The 26160-nt window shown below is 41.5% G+C and overlaps 1 protein-coding gene across 2 annotated transcripts in view; it reads right to left on the reverse strand.

Annotated features, from left to right (window-relative positions):
- LOC133653133 (dipeptidyl peptidase 4-like) overlaps positions 1-11424 on the reverse strand; it is a 40307-nt gene extending 28883 nt beyond the window's left edge. Inside the window, exons 1-8 of one of the 2 annotated variants that reach the window (XM_062052156.1) lie at positions 11370-11424; positions 11207-11294; positions 7848-7946; positions 7628-7719; positions 1546-1620; positions 1407-1459; positions 1274-1346; positions 1005-1125 (exon numbers count right to left, since the gene is read on the reverse strand). In XM_062052156.1, the coding sequence (XP_061908140.1) occupies positions 1005-1125; positions 1274-1346; positions 1407-1459; positions 1546-1620; positions 7628-7719; positions 7848-7946; positions 11207-11294; positions 11370-11372 (604 nt within the window). In that variant the 5' untranslated portion in view covers positions 11373-11424. Of the gene's footprint in view, positions 1-1004; positions 1126-1273; positions 1347-1406; positions 1460-1545; positions 1621-7627; positions 7720-7847; positions 7947-8684; positions 8765-11206; positions 11295-11369 lie in introns of those variants that run through there. The other variant, XM_062052157.1, reaches the window with a different exon arrangement.
- Between the last annotated feature and the right edge of the window lie 14736 nt (positions 11425-26160).

The following is a 26160-nucleotide window of genomic DNA, read 5'->3' on the forward strand; positions in this document are numbered from 1 at the left end:
CATACACTGAAGAGGGGGAAACAGCTGTGTTCGTGGTGCTGTTCTAATGACCTCATCCTCAATGTGGACAAAGATTGTTTGTTATCGATTTCAGGAAGGCTTGGCAAACAGGATCAGGCACCACTATTCATCAACGGAACTGCCATTAAGAGGGTAAGCAGTGTGAAGTACCTGGGGGTTCACATGGTTATGACCTCACTTCGATCACTGATACTTTGGTGGTACTCAAAAAAGCACAGCATCGGCTCCACTCTCCCCGAGACTCAGGAAAACAGGTCTCTTTACCACACACCTCACCACCTTCTCTAGGGACACAGTTGAATGCATCCTGACCTATAGCTTCACCACCTGGGACGGTGTACCACTTCGATGTCTGATGGAGTTATCCCAATATTGTTGCATCAGTAGCGCCACCTCCATCATCATAGGCTCATTCCACTCCTCCCACCACATTTTCTATTTTGCCACCAGGGAGCAGATACTGCAGCATTGGCTGCAAATCTAGCAGGACGCTTCAACTTCTTTCTTTCTCCAGGCTGTAAGACTAATTAATGGAGTGTTCCCCATCGCCACATACACACCCACACTCACCCCAACAGCTGTCTAGTTAAGCGATTGAATGCACTGACAATTGGATTGTTTTTATCCGATTATATTGCTATGCATTAGTTTACTATGGTGTTTATATTTTATATGATGTATACTATTTTATGAATATTTTTATTTGCTCTGTAGTCACTGATCGAGAAAATGAATTTTGTTCTCTTGGATATGTAAATGCTCAGTGAAAAGGGCAAACAAATAGGTTTGACCTTTGGTATAGTCCATAGGTGTGATTGTGAATGCTTGTTTTAGTTTGTGTCCTGTGATTGACTGGTAACTGGTCCAGGGTGAATGTACCCCACCTCTCATGCAAAATCAGCTGGGAAAGGCTCCAGCTCACCTAGGACCCTATAAGGACAAATGGTGGAGCGAAAATATTTGCCATTTCTTTATTTACTTACCTTCATACACCCAATCTGGAATTCCATTTAAAATGTGGTTCTCCTTGCCATTAAATGTAACTTGCTGGACCCGTGAATCTGGGCTGGTCTTTATGTACACATTGTTTTCCAAAACAAAAGCCTAGGAATCCAAAAGAGAAAATCCATGTGAACACTCCATAATCCATCTCCAGTTGGGAGTTGACACAAGTGTTTGGGAAAGGCGGATCAAGGTTTGACTCATTGATCACGTTGAAGCTGACAGTGCAAGAGCCCTTGATCACACTCACCAGTTTGTTGCCTTCAGGAGCCCATGCCAAATACTGGACTTCTTGAGCAAGGTCAGAATCTTCCAAGAATTTGCTGAGATAAATTATGATAGTATCAAATCATGTATAAAAAATACAAATCCCGCATACTTACTCCAAAGTCCGATCGTAGATTGAATATGAAGCCATAAATGAATGCCTCCAAAGCTAGCAGAACAGAAACACTTCAGTCATTCTGATGCATTTGCTAAATCATTTATATTAAATTAATGTACAATGACAAACTGTCTTACCTTGGTGTGGTTGCTCATAAATGCCACATATCTGCGGTTAGCGGAAAGCTGGTAGTCAGTAGCACCTTTTTCATTCTGTTTGAATAAAGGGAATTCATTTTGTCATATCAAAACCATTTGAACCGATTTGAATTATATTAATGAGTGCTTATAGAAATTGTTTGAGACATGCTTAAAGTTACTTTTAAGGAACATCACATACAGTATTTAGACTTGAACAATACAAAGGAGTAAGAAGATGCCAATCATGTTTAATCCCACCCTCCTCCATGGCTCACGTGTGTTTTAACAAATTGGTCTATCAGAAGGAGCTGGGTAACAAAAAATATTTCTCTCAAAATAAGTATTTAAGATTTAATATTTTATCTTTAATAAAATCAGGATTTTATCTTCATTATACTCTTACTTTTTTGCAGTGTGAAACATTCAGGGATTGATTGTGAGCCATTCCACTGAATCAGTGTCATTTGATTGTTGTAACTCTCAAAATAAAATGTTTTCAACTCTAAATCTGATATCAAATTGTTTTTAATTTTGGTGCAAGGTTCCTAAACTGAAGATGACTTATTTGAGTAACAAGACAGAACGTACATTTCAGTTAATTTTTACATTTTTGTTACATTTACATTATTAGCATGTTTATACTAAACTAATTTCAGTGATAAATAATAAAAATAAACACATTTAAAAATATATTTTAATTAACAGGACTACGCTGCAATTGTAATCTACAGTCAAAATAATCGAATATACAGAAAACAAACTAGTGAACTTACTTTTGTTGTTCCCATGGACCATGTGATTTGTGGAATATTACAGATTTTTCAGAGGGGGTAGCGGCACTGATTGAAAACCCACCAATATAGGAATTTTAACTTATTTAAAAAAAAAAGAAGATGTACTTAAGGTATAACATATGTATAACATTTATGAAAGATGTACATGATTATATCTTATGGTAGAGTCTAACTTTAGGAAGCAAGGACAGGTAACAAGTGCATTTTTTCTGGTGTTCAAGGTAATTAAAATGTATCTTTTAATTGTCCATCCATCCATCCATCCATCCATCTTCTTCCGCTTATCCGAGGTCGGGTCGCGGGGGCAGCAGCTTAAGCAGGGAAGCCCAGACTTCCCTCTACCCAGCCACTTCGTCCAGCTCCTCCCGGGGGATCCCAAGGTGTTCCCAGGCCAGCCGGGACACAGTCTTCCCAATGTGTCCTGGGTCTTCCCCGTGGCCTCCTACCGGTCGGACGTGCCCTAAACACCTCCCTAGGGAGGCGTTCGGGTGGCATCCCGACCAGATGCCCGAACCACCTCATCTGGCTCCTCTCGATGTGGAGGAGCAGCGGCTTTACTTTGAGCTCCCCCCGGATGGCAGAGCTTCTCACCCTATCTCTAAGGGAGAGCCCCGCCACCCGGCGGAGGAAACTCATTTCGGCCGCTTGTACCCGTGATCTTGTCCTTTCGGTCATAACCCAAAGCTCATGACCATAGGTGAGGATGGGAACGTAGATCGACCTGTAAATTGAGAGCTTTGCCTTCCGGCTCAGCTCCTTCACCACAACGGATCTATACAGCGTCCGCATTACTGAAGACGCCGCACCGATCCGCCTGTCGATCTCACGATCCACTCTTCCCTCACTTGTGAACAAGACTCCGAGGTACTTGAACTCCTCCACTTGGGGCAGGGTCTCCTCCGCAACCCGGAGATGGCACTCCACCCTTTTCCGGGCGAGAACCATGGATTCGGACTTGGAGGTGCTGATTTTCATCCCAGTCGCTTCACACTCAGCTGCGAACCGATCCAGCGAGAGCTGAAGATCCTGGCCAGATGAAGCCATCAGGACCACATAATTTGCAAAAAGCAGAGACCTAATCCTGCAGCCACCAAACCAGATCCCCTCAACGCCTTGACTGCGCCTAGAAATTCTGTCCATAAAAGTTATGAACAGAATCGGTGACAAAGGGCAGCCTTGGCGGAGTCCAACTCTCATCTGGAAATGTGTCCGACTTACTGCCGGCAATGCGGACCAAACTCTGGCACTGATCATACAGGGAGCGGACCGCCACAATCAGACAGTCCGATACCCCATACTCTCTGAGCACTCCCCACAGGACTTCCCGAGGGACACGGTCGAATGCCTTCTCCAAGTCCACAAAACACATGTAGACTGGTTGGGCAAACTCCCATGCACCCTCAAGGACCCTGCCGAGAGTATAGAGCTGGTCCACAGTTCCACGACCAGGACGAAAACCACACTGTTCCTCCTGAATCCGAGGTTCGACTATCCGGCGTAGCCTCCTCTCCAGCACACCTGAATAGACCTTACCGGGAAGGCTGAGGAGTGTGATCCCACGATAGTTAGAACACACCCTCCGGTTCCCCTTCTTAAAGAGAGGAACCACCCTCCGGTCTGCCAATCCAGAGGTACCGCCCCCGATGTCCACGCGATGCTGCAGAGTCTTGTCAACCAAGACAGCCCCACAGCATCCAGAGCCTTAAGGAACTCCAGGCGGATCTCATCCACCCCCGGGGCCTTGCCACCGAGGAGCTTTTTAACTACCTCAGCAACCTCAGCCCCAGAAATAGGAGAGCCCACCACAGATTCCCCAGGCACTGCTTCCTCATAGGAAGACGTGTTGGTGGGATTGAGGAGGTCTTCGAAGTATTCCCTCCACGGATCCACAACATCCGCAGTCGAGGTCAGCAGAACACCATCCTCACCATACACGGTGTTGATAGTGCACTGCTTCCCCTTCCTGAGGCGGCGGATGGTGGTCCAGAATCGCTTTGAAGCCGTCCGGAAGTCGTTTTCCATGGCTTCCCCGAACTCCTCCCATGTCCGAGTTTTTGCCTCTGCGACCGCCGAAGCCGCACACCGCTTGGCCTGTCGGTACCTGTCCGCTGCCTCAGGAGTCCTATGAGCCAAAAGAACCCGATAGGACTCCTTCAGCTTGACGGCATCCCTCACCGCCGGTGTCCACCAACGGGTTCTAGGATTACCGCCACGACAGGCACCAACTACCTTGCGGCCACAGCTCCAATCAGCCGCCTCGACAATAGAGGTGCGGAACATGGTCCATTCAGACTCAATGTCCAGCACCTCCCTCATGACATGTTCAAAGTTCTTCCGGAGGTGGGAATTGAAACTCTCTCTGACAGGAGACTCTGCCAGACGTTCCCAGCAAACCCTCACAATGCGTTTGGGCCTGCCAGGTCTGTCCGGCATCCTCCCCCACCATCGCAGCCAACTCACCACCAGGTGGTGATCGGTAGAAAGCTCCGCCCCTCTCTTCACCCGAGTGTCCAAAACATGAGGCCGCAAATCCGACGACACAACTACAAAGTCGATCATGGAACTGCGGCCAAGGGTGTCCTGGTGCCAAGTGCACATATGGACACCCTTATGTTTGAACATGGTGTTTGTTATGGACAATCTGTGACGGGCACAAAAGTCCAATAACAAAACACCGCTCGGGTTCAGATCCGGGCAGCCATTCTTCCCAATCACGCCTCTCCAGGTTTCACTGTCGCTGCCAACATGAGCGTTGAAGTCCCCCAGTAGAACGAGGGAATCACCCGGGGGCGCACTCTCAAGTACTCCCTCGAGTGAATCCAAAAAGGGTGGGTACTCTGAGCTGCGGTTTGGCGCGTAAGCGCAAACCACAGTCAGGACCCGTTCCCCCACCCGAAGGCGGAGGGAAGCTACCCTCTCGTCCATCGGGTTGAACTCCAACATGCAGGCTCTGAGCCGGGGGGCAACAAGAATTTCCACCCCAGCCCGTCGCCTCTCACTGCCGGCAACGCCAGAGTAGAAGAGAGTCCAGCCCCTCTCGAGAGAACTGGTTCCAGAGCCCTTGCTGTGCGTCGAAGTGAGTCCGACTAGGTCTAGTCGGAACTTCTCCACCTCGCGCACTAGCTCAGGTTCCTTCCCCCCCAGCGAGGTGACGTTCCACATCCCAAGAGCTAGCTTCTGTAGCCGAGGATCGGACCGCCAAGTGCCCTGCCTTCGGCTGCCGCCCAGCTCACATCGCACCCGACCTCTATGACCCCTGCTATGGGTGGTGAGCCCATTGGAGGGGGAACCCACGTTGTCTCTTCGGGCTGTGCCCGGCCGGGCCCCATGGGGACAGGCCCGGCCACCAGGCGCTCGCCATCGTGCCCCACCTCCAGGGCCTGGCTCCAGAGGGGGGCCCAGGTGACCCGCGTCCGGGCGAGGGAAATCTGGGTCCATAGGTTTTATTTTTCATTGAGGTCTTCGAGGTCTTTTAATTGTATTTATCAAATATGTAATCAGAAAAATATGCAGGATACTTTACTTAAAAGGGCCCTATTGTGCAAAACTAACATTTCTAACCTATTGGTACAGTACCTGCTTATATGTATTTGGTATATGCATAAGTCCTGAAAATTTGAAATGAAACCGTGGATTGCAGAGATATTTACAAAACTATCTTGCCTTCCTCCCTACTTCCTCCAAACGGTCCGTTTGGAATTTGTCAGTCCTGTGACGTTTTTCTGGCCAGTGAAGTATCCGCCATTTTATTTATCATTCGAGCATTTGTAGTCCAAACGAGGTATGACCAAGGTACCACGAAAACCAAAAATGCTGTCATTGCTTATTTTAACCAGCACAAGTTACGACAAACTTTCAGTCTCATCTGAAGTAAAAAGTGCCTAACTTTTTTGATTCGTGGCATTGCGCCTTCAACTCGGAAGAAATTGCTTTGAGTGCTTGCTAAGAAGAATCCTGCTTCCCACAAACTTTCCAAAAAAAATACTTTTACTGGCATGCTCGGTTCCTACAATTTTGGCAAAGGAGGAGACAATGAAATGGTAAATGGGTTGTACTTGTATAGCGCTTTTCTACCTTTATAAGGAACTCAAAGCGCTTTGACACTATTTCCACATTCACCCATTCACACACTGATGGCGGGAGCTGCCATGCACGGCGCTAACCAGGCCCATCAGGAGTAAGGGTGAAGTGTCTTGCTCAAGGACACAACGGACGTGACTAGGATGGTAGAAGGTGGGAATTGAACCAGTAACCCTCAGATTGCTGGCACGGCCACTCTCCCAACTTCGCCACGCCATCCCCATGAAACGGTAAGTAATAACATTAGGTTAGAAATGTGTAAAGGATACGTTAGCATTGTTAGCTCGAGTTGTTGTGTAGCTAATTTAACCTTCTAATGTAAGACAGTCACGTGCTGCCACAAAATAAATAATTTTCCCAAAGATTACTTTTAATGGGATAAGTGCCTTCTGTGTTTGGCAATGGACAAGTTAGTAACATAATCTGTTATTACGTTTGCGATGTCGCTTGTGGCGTGACTTACTGTAACCGGCTTTAGCCTTCGTTCTTTATGTTCAAAGCAGCAGCAGTGAAAGTATTAACATGATATAGAACAAAAAAGCATTATGTTGTAAATATACAGATGGATATGTTCAGGATATAGCATTGGAGAGACAGACTCTGTAGAAGTTTAACCTTAGTGTATAGTTACAGACCGGACCAGACTTCATTTCGCTCGTCCGCCCGCTTTGTCTCCTTATCGGCAAGACTATAAAACACGGTGAGCCCATTGGTCTCGTTACATCATCTGGGATGTTGCGTTGTGGTGAAAGTCACTCAAAACAGATGGCTGGTGCTGGTAATTGATGTCCAAAGTGCACAATAAAAGCAAGAGAGCTAAAAATAAACTACAAAACATTTCTGCCCGGCGGGGACAAATGCTTACTCATGTGTGAGGAGGCGTGGTGAGAAGGGGTTCATTTGCATCTGACAACTCCACCCTTCAAAACGAGCTGCTTTAAAATTTTGCAAAAATATGATCCGTAAAACAAAATCTGTGCAAAATGTTCACCAGAGAACCATCATTACACGTTATGTAGACCATAATGAAGTGTTTTAAAAATGAAAAAAAATCATAATATGACCCCTTTAATAAAAATTTATTTTACAGTTAATTCTATCCTGCATTTATACATTTTATTTCCCGGGGATGCAAAGGGCACAGACTGGGTTGAATGGTCCTGGTGCAGATTCATCACTACATCAACACAACGTGGACGACTTACAAATTGGTCTCTGCTGATGAACATGGAGGACTCTCCTGTGGCCACATTATAGAGATAGACGGAGCCTTGTCGCTTCTGTAGATACTCGTCGTCTACGAAGAAAAATATGTTATTTGTACTACAGTCTAGCTAACGGATGGAAAGCCAGAAAAGCTTCTGCAATACCAAAGTGATAAAATAAGACTCAGCGTAAAAGTTGCGTAGACCTTGATGGCCTCACCTGAGATCCACTTCATGCTGTAAGTCCTGGGTTTGAGGGAACTGTTGAAGACATCCATCAATGTAAAGGATGCCCTGTCTTCGGTTACATCCTGCTCCTCTGAAACATGAGAAAAATAGATGCTGAACACCAGGAAAGCACAGTGGAAAAATGCTTGGCACATCAAGGCGACTGTGTTAAAATCTCAGCTCAAGCGTTTGAGTTTTGTTCATCTACCAACAGAACAATCCACAACTTCTATGGTATTTTGCTCATTTTACATCCTACAGTATAATCAATCAATCAATCAGCTTTATTTGTCCATTCTTACATGTACAAGACACATAAGAACTGAAATTACATTTTCGGCACAATCCCGCTAAGAGCAGACATACGTTACAGGGAGACAAGACGGGACCGCCAACGGATCAGCCTCACTTAGGCGCTCCTTAAAAAGGTGGGAAAAAGGTGACATTGGGGAAGGGGGGAAGTAAAAAAAATATCAGTCTGAGGCTGGAACCAGTTATTGTTGGAAACCCATCAAGGTGGACCAACTCATCAAGTTCGGGTCTGTTCTATTTTCTAAAAAGACGACATCGACGTACTTAGTCAAGCGTTCTTGTCAACATAAAACATGAGAGCTTAATTGGTCAATTGTATAAAAAATGGGTCGGTGTATGTCGAAATGTGTTGTTTGTAGTATAAGTGCCATGATGCAGAAAGCTGAGGTGGCAGTGTGCAGGTAAAAAGGTATTTAATGTAGTGACAAAAACAAAAGATACTGAAGCATAGGATAGGCTATGCAAAACAGGCTACAAAACAACAAAAACGGAATGCTGGATCACAGCAAAAACTTACTGGTGAAAATGCAAGGCAGGAGAAGCACCCACAATGTATAAACATACATGTCAATCAATATTCCGAAACCGAAACATAACAGCCGCACAACTTAAATAGTCTTGATTGTTGACAGAAAACAGGTGTGTAGTGCAGCGCTCAAAGGGCAGGAGTAAAGTTGCTGCAGGGAAACACACACAAAACAGGAAGTGCAACCAAACTAAGAGCGCAAGACAGGAAGTAAGATACTAAACACAGGGAAACGTCAACAAACTCAAAAGAATATATAGAATACATGCAGATCATGAGAATGCCCACAATACTTGGAGGAGGCGATGCAAATATTATCATTTAGCACTTGCAAAGTGATTGATCAAGTTTGGAACTGCTTTGCGGATGCTGTTTTGCGGCGGTCTTAGCACATTTGGAAGGTACGTGCAAAGTGACACAGTTACGGCGTAACTGTGTCACAGCTTTTTGTGCGTAACTGTTACGCACAAAAAGCTGTGAGAGCCCTGGCTGGGTCACCTGGAGGAAACAGCCAATGATTGCAGCAACATCACTGAAGATGTGACCGGAAGCGTCGGCAGAATGCCTTTTACAGTGAGGAAGGAGGAGATTTGTGCTGCAATCACAGACGATGGAGAGAGAATATTCCATATGTCTGTGTGTCAATACATTTGACATTCAAATACAATAACACCTCAATTTATGAGCTTATTTGGTTCTGTAACCAAGCTCTTAACTTAAAACTCATGTACATCAAATCAATGTCTTCCCATTGAAATCAATTTAATCAAGGATTGGCTGCCCCAAAACAGCACAATTTTAACATGTAACAACAAGACTTTAAACAAACTTTGAGACACAAATGTTGTATAAAAACAATACACTATAATGTACTTCTAACTTCTATGGTATCTCCTTCCAGCTACTTCTCCGTCAAAGACATCATCAGCAGCTTTTTAATATTTTCATGGATAAATATCCGCCGTTTAGGTATTATTTTAACACTCGTGGCTGGCGTTAGACTCATTCTGCTTCAGTATAGTCCAGACGAGCAGTGATACGCTTGAATTGCTTTGCCAAGTTGGAGATACGCTTGCTTTCTTTTTTTAAATTCAATGAATATCATCTACTTCCTATTCTTAGCACTGCCCTTCACGCTGACTTTCTTCCTTCCCATGGTTTGAAAACATCTTCATTGATGTCACAGAACAACATTTACCTAAAACACATCACTTCCTGTTCATCTACACACAGGCGAAAGTTGCAACCTTCAAATCCAAGTACAGAGATAAATACACCCTGATCTTTCACTTATACTGCATACACATATTCCTTGGAATGAATTTACATTACATTTCTTCATATTATACCACACATCACAATAACGCAATATGAATAATGCCTTTTGTAGCAAATGACGCTTAAACTTGCTTAAATTTGCGTATATATATATATGTGTGTGTGTGTGTGTGTGTGTGTGTGTGTGTGTGTGTGTGTGTGTGTGTGTGTGTGTGTGTGTGTGTGTGTGTGTGTGTGTGTGTGTGTGTGTGTGTGTGTGTGTGTGTGTGTGTGTGTGTGTGTGTGTGTGTGTGTGTGTGTGTGTGTGTGTGTGTGTGTGTACAGTACAGGCCAAAAGTTTGGACACACCTTCTCATTTCAATGCGTTTTTTTTTTTTCATGACTATTTACATTGTCGATTGTCACTGAAGGCATCAAAACTATTACACCTGGGAAGTGAAAACCCTTTAGGGTGACTACCTCTTGAAGCTCATCAAGAGAATGCCAAGAGTGTGCAAAACAGTAATCAGAGCAAAGGGTGGCTATTTTGAAGAAACTAGAATACAAAACATGTTTTCACCTTTTTTTGTTAAGTACATAACTCCACATGTGTTCATTCATAGATGTGATGCCTTCAGTGGCAATCTACAATGTAAATAGTCATGAAAATAAAGAAAACCCATTAAATGAGAAGGTGTGTCCAAACTTTTGGCTTGTATTGTGTAAATATATATATATATATATATATATATATATATATATATATATATATATATATATATATATATATATATATATATATATATATATACACAGTATATGATTTAAATAAACTCTTGCTACTCCTTATTGGATAGGATGTTCTTTAATATTCAGCATGTTCATAATCTACTTAACCATTACCATGGTTTTACTATAAGAACTACTGTACAGTGTGTTGGCTTTTCAGAGTTTGGACAAATCATTTTTCTCATGTTTTTTGTTCTTTGATATAACTTTGGTGTATAAAAAAAGTGCGCTGGATGGAACGTTTAAAGTTCATGGTAACATCACGCATATATGAGGTCAATTTCCCATGTAATTTTGACATCATGATAATACCCATAAAGAAGGGGAGGGGCAGGACAGCATGCTGTTAAAGGTTGCCAATAACTGATAATGACAGGAATGGATAGCACTAAAATCTCAACTTTTATCACACAGCCTTAAAAAAATAACTATCAGGAAGAATGTAATCAAATAAAAATAAGACTTACCCTTCAAATAAATGACAGTGGGCACCGTGATGAGAACAACAACGATGGCCAGTCCACAGACACCAAGGACCACCCTGGCAATGGAGACCTGAGTGGACGTAAACTCAGTGAACACTCGTAGAAAAACATCAAGCTGAAAAAGTGTGTTCTCTCATGAACTAACCATGACTTAAAGAACAATCAGGATATGTTTTGGAAAGAAATGACAACAGGATCCATGCAGCGGCAGAAAGGTGTGCGGAAAGGTTGTTGTGTGTCTGTCACGCGTTGCTGTTAAATATTACCTGAGGTTTCATAGTCAGGACAATAAATAGGCAAGCAGCAGAGCAAAGTTTGTCAAGTTCAATCAACTTTGGAGGAAGTGAGTTGTGTTTCTTAGGAGTCGTTGAACTTAGACATATTTCATTATTCTTACCAAAGCAACACAAAATAACTGATAAACTACAATATTTGTATCATTTATGTTTGTATTATTATTATTTAGTATGAGTCTTGGATTTTGTCAATATGGTTTATTTTGCACCCAAATGTTCACGGGACATGTTTACTATAGAGTATAGACCAGAGGTGTCAAACGTACGGCCCGCAGCCCGCAAATTGAGATTTCTCAGTATAAATATGAGCTGCAATTTTTTTAATGAAAGAAACTGCTGTTCTTAAATGTGTCCACTGGATGTCGCAATAGCAATTCAAGTGTAACCCACGTCACACGTGACGCTGTTTAAAGATGACGTGTCAGCTGTCTTTAACAAAATGGTAAGATTCAAAGACGTAAGTCAACATGACCATCATCTTTGTAGTTAGAATTCCATGCAGCGTTCGCAAATTGTTGATGTGCACTTTGAATTCCACTGTAAAAATGTGTGTTTTTTCATTTGTTGTTTGTTCTATTTTATTTTATGTGTAAATCTACCATGTTCATATTGGTTAAGTTTGTAGTTATTTTACCTTACATTTGACTATTATGGTGTCATTTTGACAATGATTTTGATTATATTATAATTGTACAGCCCTTTGAGACACTTGTGATTTAGGGCTATATAAATAAACATTGATTGATTGATTGATAATATTTGAATGATGATAAATGAATGTGTTGTGGCAGTTGTGGATGTCACCAATGTGGCGGTTTGAAGAAACACTCCATTGCTTTTCCAAACATGTATTTACTGAACTGCCAACATGAAAATGCTAAATAGTTAGTGTTTAAAGTTTCATGGGTTTGTAAATACACTGAGACAAAGTCTAAGTTCATTGTGCTTTTCATGGTGTTTTTGAAAATGCATCAATTTGGAATATTCAACTAACTTGTAATGTTTTGCCAAGATAAGTTTTTGTAATGTGTAAATTGTTTTTATTGTCTCAGTAATCATTATAGGAAACTACAATTATACCACTACAAGTACTACTAATACAATAAACTACAGGTACACGACTGCACGTACTACAACAACAAGAAACTTCAAGTACACTACTACTACAAGTACGGTACTAGAAGTACTACAACTACAAAAAACTACAAGTACACCATGACTACAAGTATTACAACTACAAGAAATTGGTGTGTGGTTGTCGGTCACGGTTTTTCTGTCACTATGATTTGATCGAGTGGTGCTGGTTGTCAGGGGTATGCAGCCGTTGTTTCTGCTGCCGTTTGCTTGTGGAGTGGGCGCCCGTGGCTGCTGGGTCCGGTGCTTGGGGGGTGGCCGATGTTGGGGTTTGCGGCAACGCATGGTGGTTGTCGGGGCTGGCAAACTTGCTGGCTTCGTTCTCGTTTGTTGGCTTGTCGGGTGTCGGGCCATCCTTCACGCCCAGTGTCATGCCGTCGTCTGGGTGCAGGCTTGTCGGGGGTTGTCCCTGGGGGGGGGGGGGGGGGGGGGGGTTGGCCGGACCTTTGGGGGGGAATAAGTGATCAGCTGGTTCTCGGTGGACAGTGGGTTTCGGGGCTGGATCGCTGCCCCGTCGGCCTGTGAATAGAATTGTTTGTTTATATGTGTGTGTGTGTGTGTGTGTGTGTGTGTGTGTGTGTGTGTGTGTGTGTGTGTGTGTGTGTGTGTGTGTGTGTGTGTGTGTGTGTGTGTGTGTGTGTGTGTGTGTGTGTGTGTGTGTGTGTGTGTGTGTATGTATGTAATTATTATTGTTACATACTGTATGTACACAACCGTTCAAAAGTTTGGGGTCACATTGAAATGTCCTTATTTTTGAAGGAAAATCCCTGTACTTTTCAATTAAGATAACTTTAAACTAGTCTTAACTTTAAAGAAATACACTCTATACATTACTAATGTGATAAATGACTATTCTAGCTGCAAATGTCTGGTTTTTGGTGCAATATCTACATAGGTGTATAGAGGCCCATTTCCAGCAACTATCACTCCAGTGTTCTAATGGTACAATGTGTTTGCTCATTGGCTCAGAAGGCTAATTGATGATTAGAAAACCCTTGTGCAATCATGTTCACACATCTGAAAACAGTTTAGCTCGTTACAGAAGCTACAAAACTGACCTTCCTTTGAGCAGATTGAGTTTCTGGAGCATCACATTTGTGGGGTCAATTAAACGCTCAGAATGGCCAGAAAAAGAGAACTTTCATCTGAAACTCGACAGTCTATTCTTGTTCTTAGAAATGAAGGCTATTCCACAAAATTGTTTGGGTGACCCCAAACTTTTGAACGGTAGTGTATATATGTATGTATGTATGTATGTATGTATATGTGTATGTGTATGTATGCATGTGTTTGCAGTGTTGAGCAGTAGCTCGCTACACATAGGGGAGCTACGTAGCTCAACTACATTTCCCAGTAGCTTGGCAGTAGCTTCGCTACTTTTTAAACGCGTAGCTTAGCTATTTTTAGACCCATCAGTCTAAAAATAGCTATCCCTACAAAGCTACAAGTTATAAAAGAAGAGAGAGGGAGAAGAGAAAGAGATTTGAAAGAGAGAAATTGACTAGCGCAACTCTATAGGCACGGTACAAAAACATACGGGAAAATTCATGATGATTGGTTGGTTTTCTATGATGAGTCACGATTAGTTAAGATTAGGGCAAAACATTACGGACAGGCCAATCAGAGGCAAGATAGGGTCATCGAACCAGAAAGGGAAATCACAACAGACACGCACATCCCAAATGACGACGAGGAAGTCGGATAAGAAAAGAGGGAATATTCAAGTAGGCGATTTGAAAAAAAAAAAAAAAAAAGAGATGGCAGAGGGATTATCTTCCTTTGATTTTTCTTTTGGTGATGAAGATGACGCCCAGGAAACTCATGGTGCATCTACTTGGCCACATTTGAACAAAAATGTATATCCATCCATCCATCCATTTTCTACTGCTTGTCCCTTTTGGGATCGCGGGGGGTGCTGAAGCCTATCTCAGCTGTATATGCGTTTGGATAAAACAACACCCAAAACATTAATTTGAGTTGTTTAACATGTAAGCCCAAATCAAAACTGCTCTCGACATGGAAGACGTGGAACACACATTGAAGAACACACATTAAGGTGAGTTGAGTTTAAAGTTTTACTGGACATAATAACTATTATCAACTGTTCCCAAACAACACACAAGTCATTGTTTTTATGTCAAGATAAAGATAGATGTTTTTATTTACTGTAGGCAGAGAAAATTAATAACATTATAGGGGTGGGCCAAAGAAAAGGCAAACTAAAATAAATACATAGTGGGGTGTGGGGACCCCCAGAGGTCGTTGTAGGGTGTCCCCTGCTAAATGACAGTTAATAGTAATGGACCCTTATTGGGGCCATTTAGTTCCATAAGTACACTCTCAATTACATTACCATCCATGCATCCATTTTCTACCGCTTAACATGGTTACTTATATCCATCCATCCATTTTCTACCGCTTGTCCCGTTCGGGAGAACTTAAAATGTAGAAGTTGGGGAAGAATTTCATTTCGTTAGACTCTGTTCCGGAAAATATGTTTACTTTAAATATGTTCAGTTTTATTGATTTCCGTTCATGTAAAACTGGAGTTTGTTAAAGGGAAAGTGCACTTTTTTTTTGGAATTTTACCAATCATTCACAAAATATTATTAAAAAAATGACAATGGATGTATTCTTTTAATGTATTCTAGGGGTGTGGGAAAAAATTGATTCGAATTCGAATCGTGATTCTCACGTTGTGCGATTCTGAATCGATTCTCATTTTTTAAAAATCGATTAATTTTTTTTTTATTAAAACAATAAATACATTTATTTTTATTTTGTTATTTTTTGATTAATCAATCCAACAAAACAATACACAGCAATACCATAACAATGCAATCCAATTCCAAAACCAAATCCGACCCAGCAACACTCAGAACTGCAATAAACAGAGCAATTGAGAGGAGACACAAACACGACACAGAACAAACCAAAAGTAGTGAAACAAAAATGAATATTATCAACAACAGTATCAATATTAGTTACAATTTCAACATAGCAGTGATTAAAAACCCCTCATTGACATTATCATTAGACATTTATAAAAATAAAAATAAATGAACAATAGTGTCACAGTGGCTTACACTTGTATCACATCTCATAAGCTTGACAACACACTGTGTCCAATATTTTCACAAAGATAAAATAAGTCATATTTTTGGTTCATTTAATAGTTCAAACAAATTTACATTATTGCAATCCGTTGATAAAACATTGTCCTTTACAATTATAAAAGTTTTTTACAAAAATCTACTACTCTGCTTGCATGTCAGCAGACTGGGGTAGATCCTGCTGAAATCCTATGTATTGAATGAATAGAGAATCGTCTTGAATCGGGAAAAAATCTTTTTTTAATGGAGAATCGTGTTGAATTGAAAAAAAAAAAAGATTTTGAATTGAATCGTGACCCAAGAATCGATATTGAATCGAATCGTGGAACACCCAAAGATTCACAGCCCTAATGTATTCTAAATTTATTCTAAATATTAAAAGTCTGTTTACAATAAAGCCTATGGGAGCCGCTCTATTCTGCCTATAAAGCCCTTAAAAAAACATGTAAACACCTCCATTAGAGTTTTATATACATGAAGTAAGTATATATGTAATATAGTAACAGGCACATGTATAATACGATGTAATATTCACATATTTTGCTCATTTTGCGCATATGCCCTTAATTTCAAGAAGGCATTACAACGTTTGCTTTTTTCCCCAACATCACTGATTGTTACTTACTGCAGACTTCAGGAGAGCTAACAAACATAATAAAACATCACTTACCGTGCAAAGTCTGCTGTCATTAAGATGCCGACTGATAGAATCGTGTTATATTCCTGTTTAGATAAAGAATAACACATAATCTTCACGAAGAAAAGGGAGATGGAGCCAAGCGTCTTTTCGTGTCGTTCTTGGCATTGCCGGGTCTAAATTGGCTGTCAAAATGTACCAACTTGTTGGAATTTGCCTCAGCCTTCTTCTACCCAGGTGAGAAGCATTAATTATTAACTATAATAACCTTCCAAGGAGCAGGGAAGCGAGGAAACAGCATAAACTGGTGATCACGTTGCAGCTAAAATAGTTTGTCTGTGTTAGTGCTTATAATAACAATATCACTAATACTTGGTTAATATTCAAGTCACAAAATGTAAATGGAGTATTGTTGCCGCTTTTTGGATGATTATTTATTGGGTTTTATGGGCAGAATAGAGGACCTCCCATTGGCTCTGCTGTAAACTGACATTTATTTACGGTTATGTACAAGTTAGAATGCTTTTTTTTTTTTAAATCCATTCGTCGTCATGACTTTCATAATGATTGTGAACGATGGGCAAAATTCCTAAAAAATGCAGTTCCCTTTTGCTTTCCCAGTTCTCTTTTGTGAGACAATTAGTTTGTTCCTTTGGAGTCTGTGGCAAAATGAAAATAACCTCATTTTCATTTTGCCACTGTGGTTTCTTTTAAAACTTGTTGGAATGTATCCTGTGCTGAAAAGTCTCCATTACAGTATATATTATGGTATTTATTTAGCATTGTTATTGTTTCACTGCCTTTTATTTAATTTGGTTCCTATGTTTTTTCCCTCATTTTGTACATGGTGCGCAATTTTAAAGAAATGTTAAAAAGCCAGACAAAGCACATGTTTCTAAGTTGTGTTTATTTTAACAAACAATCAAAATGAGCATTTTTTCTTTTGTTTGGTGGAAAGTTGTACATTAACCATCTCAGTGGCTTTGTGGTCAAAGTGTCCGCCCTGAGACTGAAAGGTCGTGAGTTCAAACCCCGGCCGAGTCATACCAAAGACTATAAAAATGGTACCAATTACCTCCCTGCTTGGTACTCAGCATCAAGGGTTGGAATTGGAGGTTAAATCACCAAATGATTCCCGAGCGTGGCGCACGCTGCTGCTCACTGCTCCCCTCACCTCCCAGGGTGTGAACATGGGGATGGGTCAAATGCAGAGGACAAGTTTCACCACACCCAGTGTGTGTGTGACGATTTTTGGGACTTTAACTTAATATTTATATAATGTAGCTTTAATGTCGCAAGCTGCTTTTGCCGTGTAGCTTGTTGTGTAGCTTGCTAAAATTCTCTGGGGATACCTTCACCTGTAGCTTAGCTACATTTAATCAAGAGTAACTTGTAGCTTAGTATACTACATTTTCCGAGTAGCTTTCCCATCACTATGTGTACGTGTATATATGTGTGTATGTGTACTGTATTTGTATATGTGTACATACTAGGGGTGTAATGGTACACAAAAATTTCGGTTCGGTACGTACCTCGGTTCAGAGGTCACAGTGCGGTTCATTTTCGGTACAGTGAGAAAACGACAAAATATCAATTTTTTGGTTATTTATTTACCAAATTTGTAAACAATGGCTTAATCCTTTCAACATTGGTGTCATGTCTGTTCATGTTTTTGTTTTGGCCATGTGTTTATTTTTTGGACTCTTTTTAGTTCCTGGTTGCACTTCCTTGTTTGGTTTGGTTTCCATGGTCACCCATTAGTTTTCACCTGTCTTGTCACGCACCTGTTTCACGTTTCGAGTCATGCACCTGTTTTCACTGATCACGTTACTATTTAAATCTGTCTGTTTCTGTTGTTCGTCCTGGCGTCCTCACACTATTTCATCACTCTGCTCCATGTCTTGTCACAGTTCTTTACCAAGTAAGTTTTGTTCATTTATGCCACAGTTAGTGTTTTTGTTTTATTGTTCATAGTTTTTGTGCCCACGTGCATGCCTTTTGTTTCATAGTCAAGTTTGTATTTCCGCCTTTGTGTGCGCCTTTTGTTTGCTTCCCTTTTTTTTGTAGTTTTTTTATTTGTTAAAATTAAATCATGTATTTAAATTCACGTCTTGCACGCGCCAATTTTCCTTTGCCTTCCGGAGAAGCAAAACCCAAGAACCCAGTTATGACAATTGGGAACACTATAACAATTCTGCCCACGTTAATCAACATTAAACAGCCTCAAGTTGTTGCTCAGATTAAATAAAATGACAAAACTTTTCTTCCACGTATAAAAAGTGCAACATTAAACAGTTTCAAGTCAACACATCATGCTTAATTTATTAAAGCATTTGGGAAGCCCGTAGTTGATTTTTATTATGTAAATGTTATATTTTTATCAACATGTGATAGCAGGGACCCTGCCATTCAAAACTAGGCCGCTCCATTACTAATGATTAATGTAACTATAGCTGAAAAAATAGTACAATAGCAATAGGAGAGACTACACACACACACACACACCGCAAAATGAGCTAACGTTACGCTAAAGGCTAATTAGCCTTCACCTCAAACCAGGACTGCGAGCGAGCTGAGCTGCAGTTTAAGTTTCTAGAAGGTCAACAGGCTCATAGTGATGTTACTAGTAGTTGACTGGGAGGTGTTTATTTTAATTTGGGGAGAGTCCGCTGCCTTATGCTCACCTGCTAAACACCTACCTGCTCGACGCTGAAGCACTGACTACATGCGCTCTGAATATGCACTGCTGATTGGCTGTTACCGCTTTGAATACGCACTGTTGATTGGCTGTTACCTCTTTTTGTGTAACCAATCAGATGGTTGTGTGCTGAGACAGAGGCAGAAGAAGCCAAGCAGCTTGTTAAGACTTTAGCTTAGAAACTCGTTCGGTACACCCCCGTACCGAACCGAAACCCCCGTACCGAAACGGTTCAATACAAAACATTTTTACTTTAATATGGAGAACATATGAACCATTAATTAGTTACTTATTAACATGCAAATTAGTAGCATATTGGCTGTTAATTAGTCATTATTAAGTATTTATTAAGTACTTATTAAGTACTTATTAATGCCTTATTCTGCATGGCTAACCCTAGCCCTAACCCTAACCCTAACCCTGACCATGACCCCAACTCTAACCCTAACCCTACCACCAACCCCAACCCCAACCCCAACCCTAACCCTAGCCTTAACCCAGACCTGGGCATTGTACGGCCCGCGGGCCGCATCCGGCCCGTTGCGCAACCCTGTCCGGCCCGCGTGAGGCCAATCATAAATTACAAAATAAATTTCAAAAAGTATCTATGTCGAGTGTGCAATACAACGGTGCTGCTTTTGTTTTGAAAAGCGTTATTTGTATTACTTCCGCGTGTGCGATTGTGAGTGAATTGAACGGCGCAATTACAAATTACAAAATAAAGTTTAAAAAACATCTATGTCGTGCGCGCAATACAACTGTGCTGCTTTTATTTTGAAATGTGTTATTTATGCCGTATGTCCGGGGGGAACCTGTGAGTGAAGGTGCATAGAGACAAGTGATGAGACGCTAAAAAAAGAAAAGTTGATGAGGAATGGCGTGTTTCCAACAAGACATGGACTGCCAAGTATTTCTTTACATAAATTAATGGTAAAGCCGTGTGCTTAATGTGTGGTACACAGTTCGCTGTGTTTAAATATCATTTTAATCGCCACTACACGAAGAAACACGAGGGAAAATACCGGGATGTGTCTGATGAAGCGCGCGCAAGGGAGGCTGATGCGTTGATGGTAAAATTGCAAACCCAACAAGGACTTTGTGCCATATTTCACACCCCCAGAGATGCAGCCGTCAAGACAAGTTTTGTCATTTCTCACAAAAGCGCCAGAAAAAGTAAGGCGTTTTCTGACGGAGAGTTTATTAAGGAGTGCTTATTGGACTTTGTTGCGCTGATAATGCCCGGAGACATGGACTGTTTTTCGCTAACTTTGGATGAGAGCTCTGATGCAGTCAATTAAAGAGACAACCACAGGTAATGACTTGTTCACAGAAGTAAATGCGTGTTGGGACAAGCTGGCAGGTGTGACAATCCAATCCACTTTATTTATATAGCACATTTAAACAACAAAATGTTTCCAAAGTGCTGCACAACAATATTACAAACAATATTCAAATATTATCCTTAGCTCCACCAATGACTGAATAAAAAGAAAAAACAATTACATATAAAACCAATATAAAAAACAATATAAAATAAATATGATTAAAAACTATTTTTAACAACAGATGGTTGTCCAAATCTGATGTGGAAAAATGTTGGATAATGCAGGATAAAGTGACCATCAAAAGCAATCTGCTTTTGTATAAAGTTAAGTTAGGTTAAATTAAATTATTATTATTATTATTAATTATTATTACTATTATCATCATTATTATTTATCTTACGGTATATCAAAAATAATATTGAGCAAAATTTAATTGAAATATTGTCGTGTGGCCCTCCAGCAGTGCTCGGGTTGCTTATGCGGCCCCCGGTGAAAATTAATTGCCCACCCCTGCCTTAACCCTTACCCTGACCCTTACCCTAACCCTTACCCTAACCCTAACCCTAACCCTATGTTAATAAGCAACTAATAAATGGTTCATATGTTCTCCATACTAAAGTGTTACTGTATGTATATATAAATGTATATATGTATATATTTTGGGGGGTCGCTCCTGGGCCCTGCTTGTTCGGCGGTGGTCGGCACCTCAGGCTACTGCAGCCAGGATGCGTGTCTGGGGCCCCTTGGTCTCGCCGTCCACTCCTTCCGGATGCCTGTCTTGGTTGGGGCCTGCTGGGTCTATTCCCCGCATCTATCGTGGCAGCTCGGTGCGCTTCAGTGTATTCTGCAGTGCTGAAAGGCGGCCAGCTGCTGGAGTAGTGACCTTGTGTGTCAGGGTGTCTGTGATCTCTTTTTTTTTTGAGTGGACAAATATGTCACTACTTCTCACAGTGTTTCAGCTGGACTGAGTGACTTCCCTGAACCAACCCACACTACAGGAACCCTCCCAGGCACCAGACATGATTGAAATAGACCCAAATGCCAAGGGTGTGGTCCATCCTGTCCGCCGACAGCCAGCTGCACTAAAAGAGAAAATAATGGACAAGTTAAAAGAAATGGAGAAGGATGGGTTCATCACAAAAGTAGAGCGTCGAACAGAATGGGTGATTTTCATTGTTGCTGCAGTGCGTAATGGCAAGATAAGAATCTGCATTGGCCCCACCTGAATAAAGGCATAAAGAGAGAACATCACCCCATGCGCATCATGGAAGAAGTCATCTCTTTGATTCCTGTTGCCAAAATCTTCACAGTTTTAGATGCCAAATCCGGTTTTCTGCAAATCGAGCTGGATGAACCATCATCATTTCTCACAACAGTCAACATGCCGAACTGGCGGTACAGATGGCTGAGGCTGCCTTTTAGACTAAAGTGTGAACCAGAAATATTTCAGCACATCATGGATGAAATGCTTCAGGGCATAACAGGAGCCATAAATGTGATGGACGACATTGTAGTTGCACCCCCCACTGACCACGAACATGATGCAATCTTGCGTCAAGTGGTTAAACGAGCAACAAAATACAATCTCAAACTCAATTTCAACAAGTGCCATGTTAGGCAGACGCCAGTGCCATATGTTAGTTGCCTCATAACGGCGGATGGTTTAAAGCCAGACCCAGCCAAAGTGGAGGCTCTAACACCTCTAACAGACAAAGATGGTGTCCACGGTTTTCTGGGATTGGTAACTTCCATCCAGCCATTAATTTTCTACCCCTTGTCCCCCTCTTGGTTGCGGGGGGTGCTGCAGCCTGTCCCAGCTGCACTCGGGCGGAAGGCGGGGTACACCCTGGACAAGTCGCCTCTTAATCGCAGGGCCAACACAGATAGATAGACAACATTCACATTCACATTCACACACTCGGGCCAATATTGTGTTGCCAATCAACCTATCCCCAGGTGCATGTCTTTGGAGGTGGAGTAAGCCGGAGTACCCGGAGGGAACCCACGCAGTAACGGGGAGAACATGCAAACTCCACACAGAAAGACCCCGAACCCGGGGATCGAACCCAGGACGGATTGGTAACTTACCTGTAAAAATGCTGAAAGCATGCATTAAAGCGGTGAGTGTCTGTTATGTCCCTGCAGTGTTCCTGTAGCATGCCCACAAATGTTGCGCAGTGTTACAAGCATGAGAGTACAATAATAAAAGATGGCTACGATGTAAGCTCACGCAAGTCGCGTTGCAGCGTCCATTATTTCACAACAAGTAATACAATAAACTACAAGTTCACTACTCCAAATACTACGGCTACAATAAACTACAAGTAGTACAACTACAAGTACTACCACTGTAAGAAACGACAAGTACGTCACTATATAGTGCATCCAAAAAGTATTCACTTTTTCCACATTTTGTTATGTCACAGCCTTATTTCAAAATGGAATACATTCATTTTTGTCCTTAACATTCTACACACATTCTACCGCTTGTCCCTTTCGGTGTCGGGAGGGTTTGCATTCGGGCGGTAGGCGCGGGACACCCTGGACAGTGTCCCCACCTCATCACAGATTCTACACACAATAACACCATAAAGACAATGATAAACAACTTTTTTCTTTTCTTTTTCGTAAATTTTTGCAAATTTAATAAACAATATAAAACTAAGAAATCGCATGTATATAAAGATTCTCCGCCTTTTCCATGAAGGTCAGAAGTGAGCACAGGGTGTTGCGCGGACATTTTACAAAGAGCTAAAATCGCGGAAGGACAGAGGACGATAAACAGCACACAGCATTGTGTTTGCCTTAGACTTAAATTTAGACTTACACAAACTTTATTGATCCACAAGGGAAAATGCATCAACAATCTGCAGCCTTTTATTGATAGTTAGGCACACTGATGCGGACTACAACTACAATCAACTGAACCACAAGAAACTACAAGTACACCACTACAAGTACTACTGCTACAATTCACTGCAATTACACTACTGCAAGTATTGTACTACAACTACAATAAACTGCAAGTACACTACTGCAAGTATTGTACTACAACTACAATAGACTGCAAGTACACTACTGCAAGTATTGTACTACAACTACAATAAACTGCAAGTACACTACTGCAAGTATTGTAATACAACTACAATAAACTGCAAGTACACTACTGCAAGTATTTTACTACAACTACAATAAACTGCAAGTAAACTACTGCAAGTATTTTACTACAACTACAATAAACTGCAAGTACACTACTGCAAGCACATCTGCTACTGTACAAGATCTGAAATCTATGTTTGACCAAAATACTTTATTCATTACATTTGAACCTTTTCTTATGTACCTCAATATAATAACAATTACTTTACTACTTTTATTGAATGTTATTTTCTTTAAATTATGTGTTTCTATGTTAGAGTAAATCAACCATATTTTTTTCAACTAAATCAGAAGGTTATATATTTTGCACACTGTGTAAGTGAAGAACATTTGGTCACAGTAAACGCTGGTTAAAAAAAAAAACCCTGTTAAAAGCTTAACAAATAGAAAAGCGCTACCTTTATGTGGAATAAAACACCATTTTGGTCACTTGTTGGCCTCAGAGTGGACATCCTGGGCAAACAAACGTTCCCTCATGCAGCGTGCTTTGTTTGAAGAGATGAAATGTACCATTTACCTGCCACTAAACCACAGCATTTATAGGTGACACTGTCAACGCATTTGGTCCCAATGGAAGAGTAAAGTGTTTATACAAGGCTTTTTACTGGGACTACCAGCACTTAATGATATTGCTTCTGTCGTGATGAACACACAATGTGACTAAAGGAAGTTTGGACAGGCGGAACAAAACTGGAGAGGTCAGAACATTCAATAAATATTTGTCTGCAGTTGAAGTTTATAACTGGAACAAACATACTTGGTAATGGGTGTTTCTTTAAGTGCCCAATTGCAGTTTTGATTGTTTTATGGTTATTCAATCCAGAAAAAAACACTTTAGAAGTGTTCAAATGTGTCCTATAGAGTTGTGTGCTTCACTTGAACTCTTTGAACTTTTTGACCCACAGTGTTCAATGGAGAAGTCTGATCTACAAAATGTGCAGGCAGTATACCCCTTCCCCTTCGAGCTGTCCTGGATGAACTGAAATTATTTTTTCCAATCATTTTGGAACTTGCAAGCATACTTCTTCTTCTTACTCGTCGTCGCCATGTCTCTTCTTCGTTCTTCTGCTTCGTCTCTGTTATGTTTTTGGACATTACTACTTGCCGTAGTTTTGAAGCAATGCATGATGGGAATCCGGATGTTGTGTGTCAGTGTATTAACGTGCCGGCTGGAATAAACACACCCTGAGAACTAGCTCCGTGCCTGCCTACTTTATGGGTTATAGATAAACCTATGGATAACGGAGACATATATAATAGTCTCCTTTTCAGGTGAGAGAGGACGCTAAAGGCAGTGCCTTTAAGGCACGCCCCCAAAATTGTTTTCCGGGTGGAAATCAGGAGAAATTCGGGAGAATGGTTGCCCCGGGAGATTTTTGGGAGGGGCACTGAAATTCGGGAGTCTCCCGGGAAAATCGGGAGGGTTGGCAAGTATGGGCCAACGTTCCCTCTAAGGCAGTGGTTCTTAACCTTGTTGGAGGTACCGAACCCCACGAGTTTCATATGCGGATTCACAGAACCCGAACCGTAATCATAAAATGATGTTATCATATTAAAGAAATACTAATAAAGATATATTTTACAAACGGAAAGATACAGGAATGGACACATGATTCCATGTTTACATCTCATTGTGCAACATGTGAATGTTTTAGTGGGAACTGGATGCGATATCTGAAAGGGGTACACATTATTTCCAAAGCAGGACCCCACACCCAGACATATAGTACTAGTACACAACTCATGAAAAACAATATGTTATAGTCATTGTAAGTGGGCCAAAAAACTTATATTCGAAAATAATCTCATGGAAATGACTGCTGTCATTTGATTACAATAATAAAACATTGAACTTGTTATTTAGTCAGGTTTGGGACAAGTGTGCTGCAGGTGTGACCACAGTGCATGTGTACGTCTGACCTCGCTCACATGTGCGCCACTGAATGCTCAAGGAGTTTTTGCGTTTGCTCACACATATGGAAAATTAGAGGGAACATTTTTTGGGGGTATCCATAATACGCCGACAGGGAGAAGTTTTTATTTACACGATGAGTCGGGCGTGTCTCGCCCTCCGCGGCGGAGGCTCTGCCGAACCCCTGAGGCTGACTCACAGAACCCCTAGGGTTCGATCGAACCCAGGTTAAGAACCACTGCTCTAAGGTGTGCGCCTGTACAATTGCCCACTGCTCATGCGTCTGCTGTGCACAGCAAATCCATGCCGAGCACAAAATCAAATCCAACCTGAACTCTAAACAAAATAAACACATAAAAACATGTTTTGTATGATTTTGCAAGGCAACTGTGAGTGACAGGTGCCAACAAGCGGCCCTAACAGATAAAACAATATTCGTTAACACTGTTCAATTATCTCTCAAGATGCTTTATGGAGGACAGGAATTCCATTAACCATTTTATTGAGCAAAATTGTTTCTTGTCGGCCGTAACCACATCAAAAACATTTGTAAAAAACTGGTCATTTTCTGCTGTACAAACCGGGCCAAAACCAACTCACAGTACTCTGTCATATTAATAGCAGCCATTCGCTCTTTCTCACTTGCGCCAAACACACACACT

The sequence above is a fragment of the Entelurus aequoreus genome, linkage group LG07 (assembly GCF_033978785.1).
Source record: "Entelurus aequoreus isolate RoL-2023_Sb linkage group LG07, RoL_Eaeq_v1.1, whole genome shotgun sequence".
NCBI lineage: Eukaryota > Metazoa > Chordata > Actinopteri > Syngnathiformes > Syngnathidae > Entelurus > Entelurus aequoreus.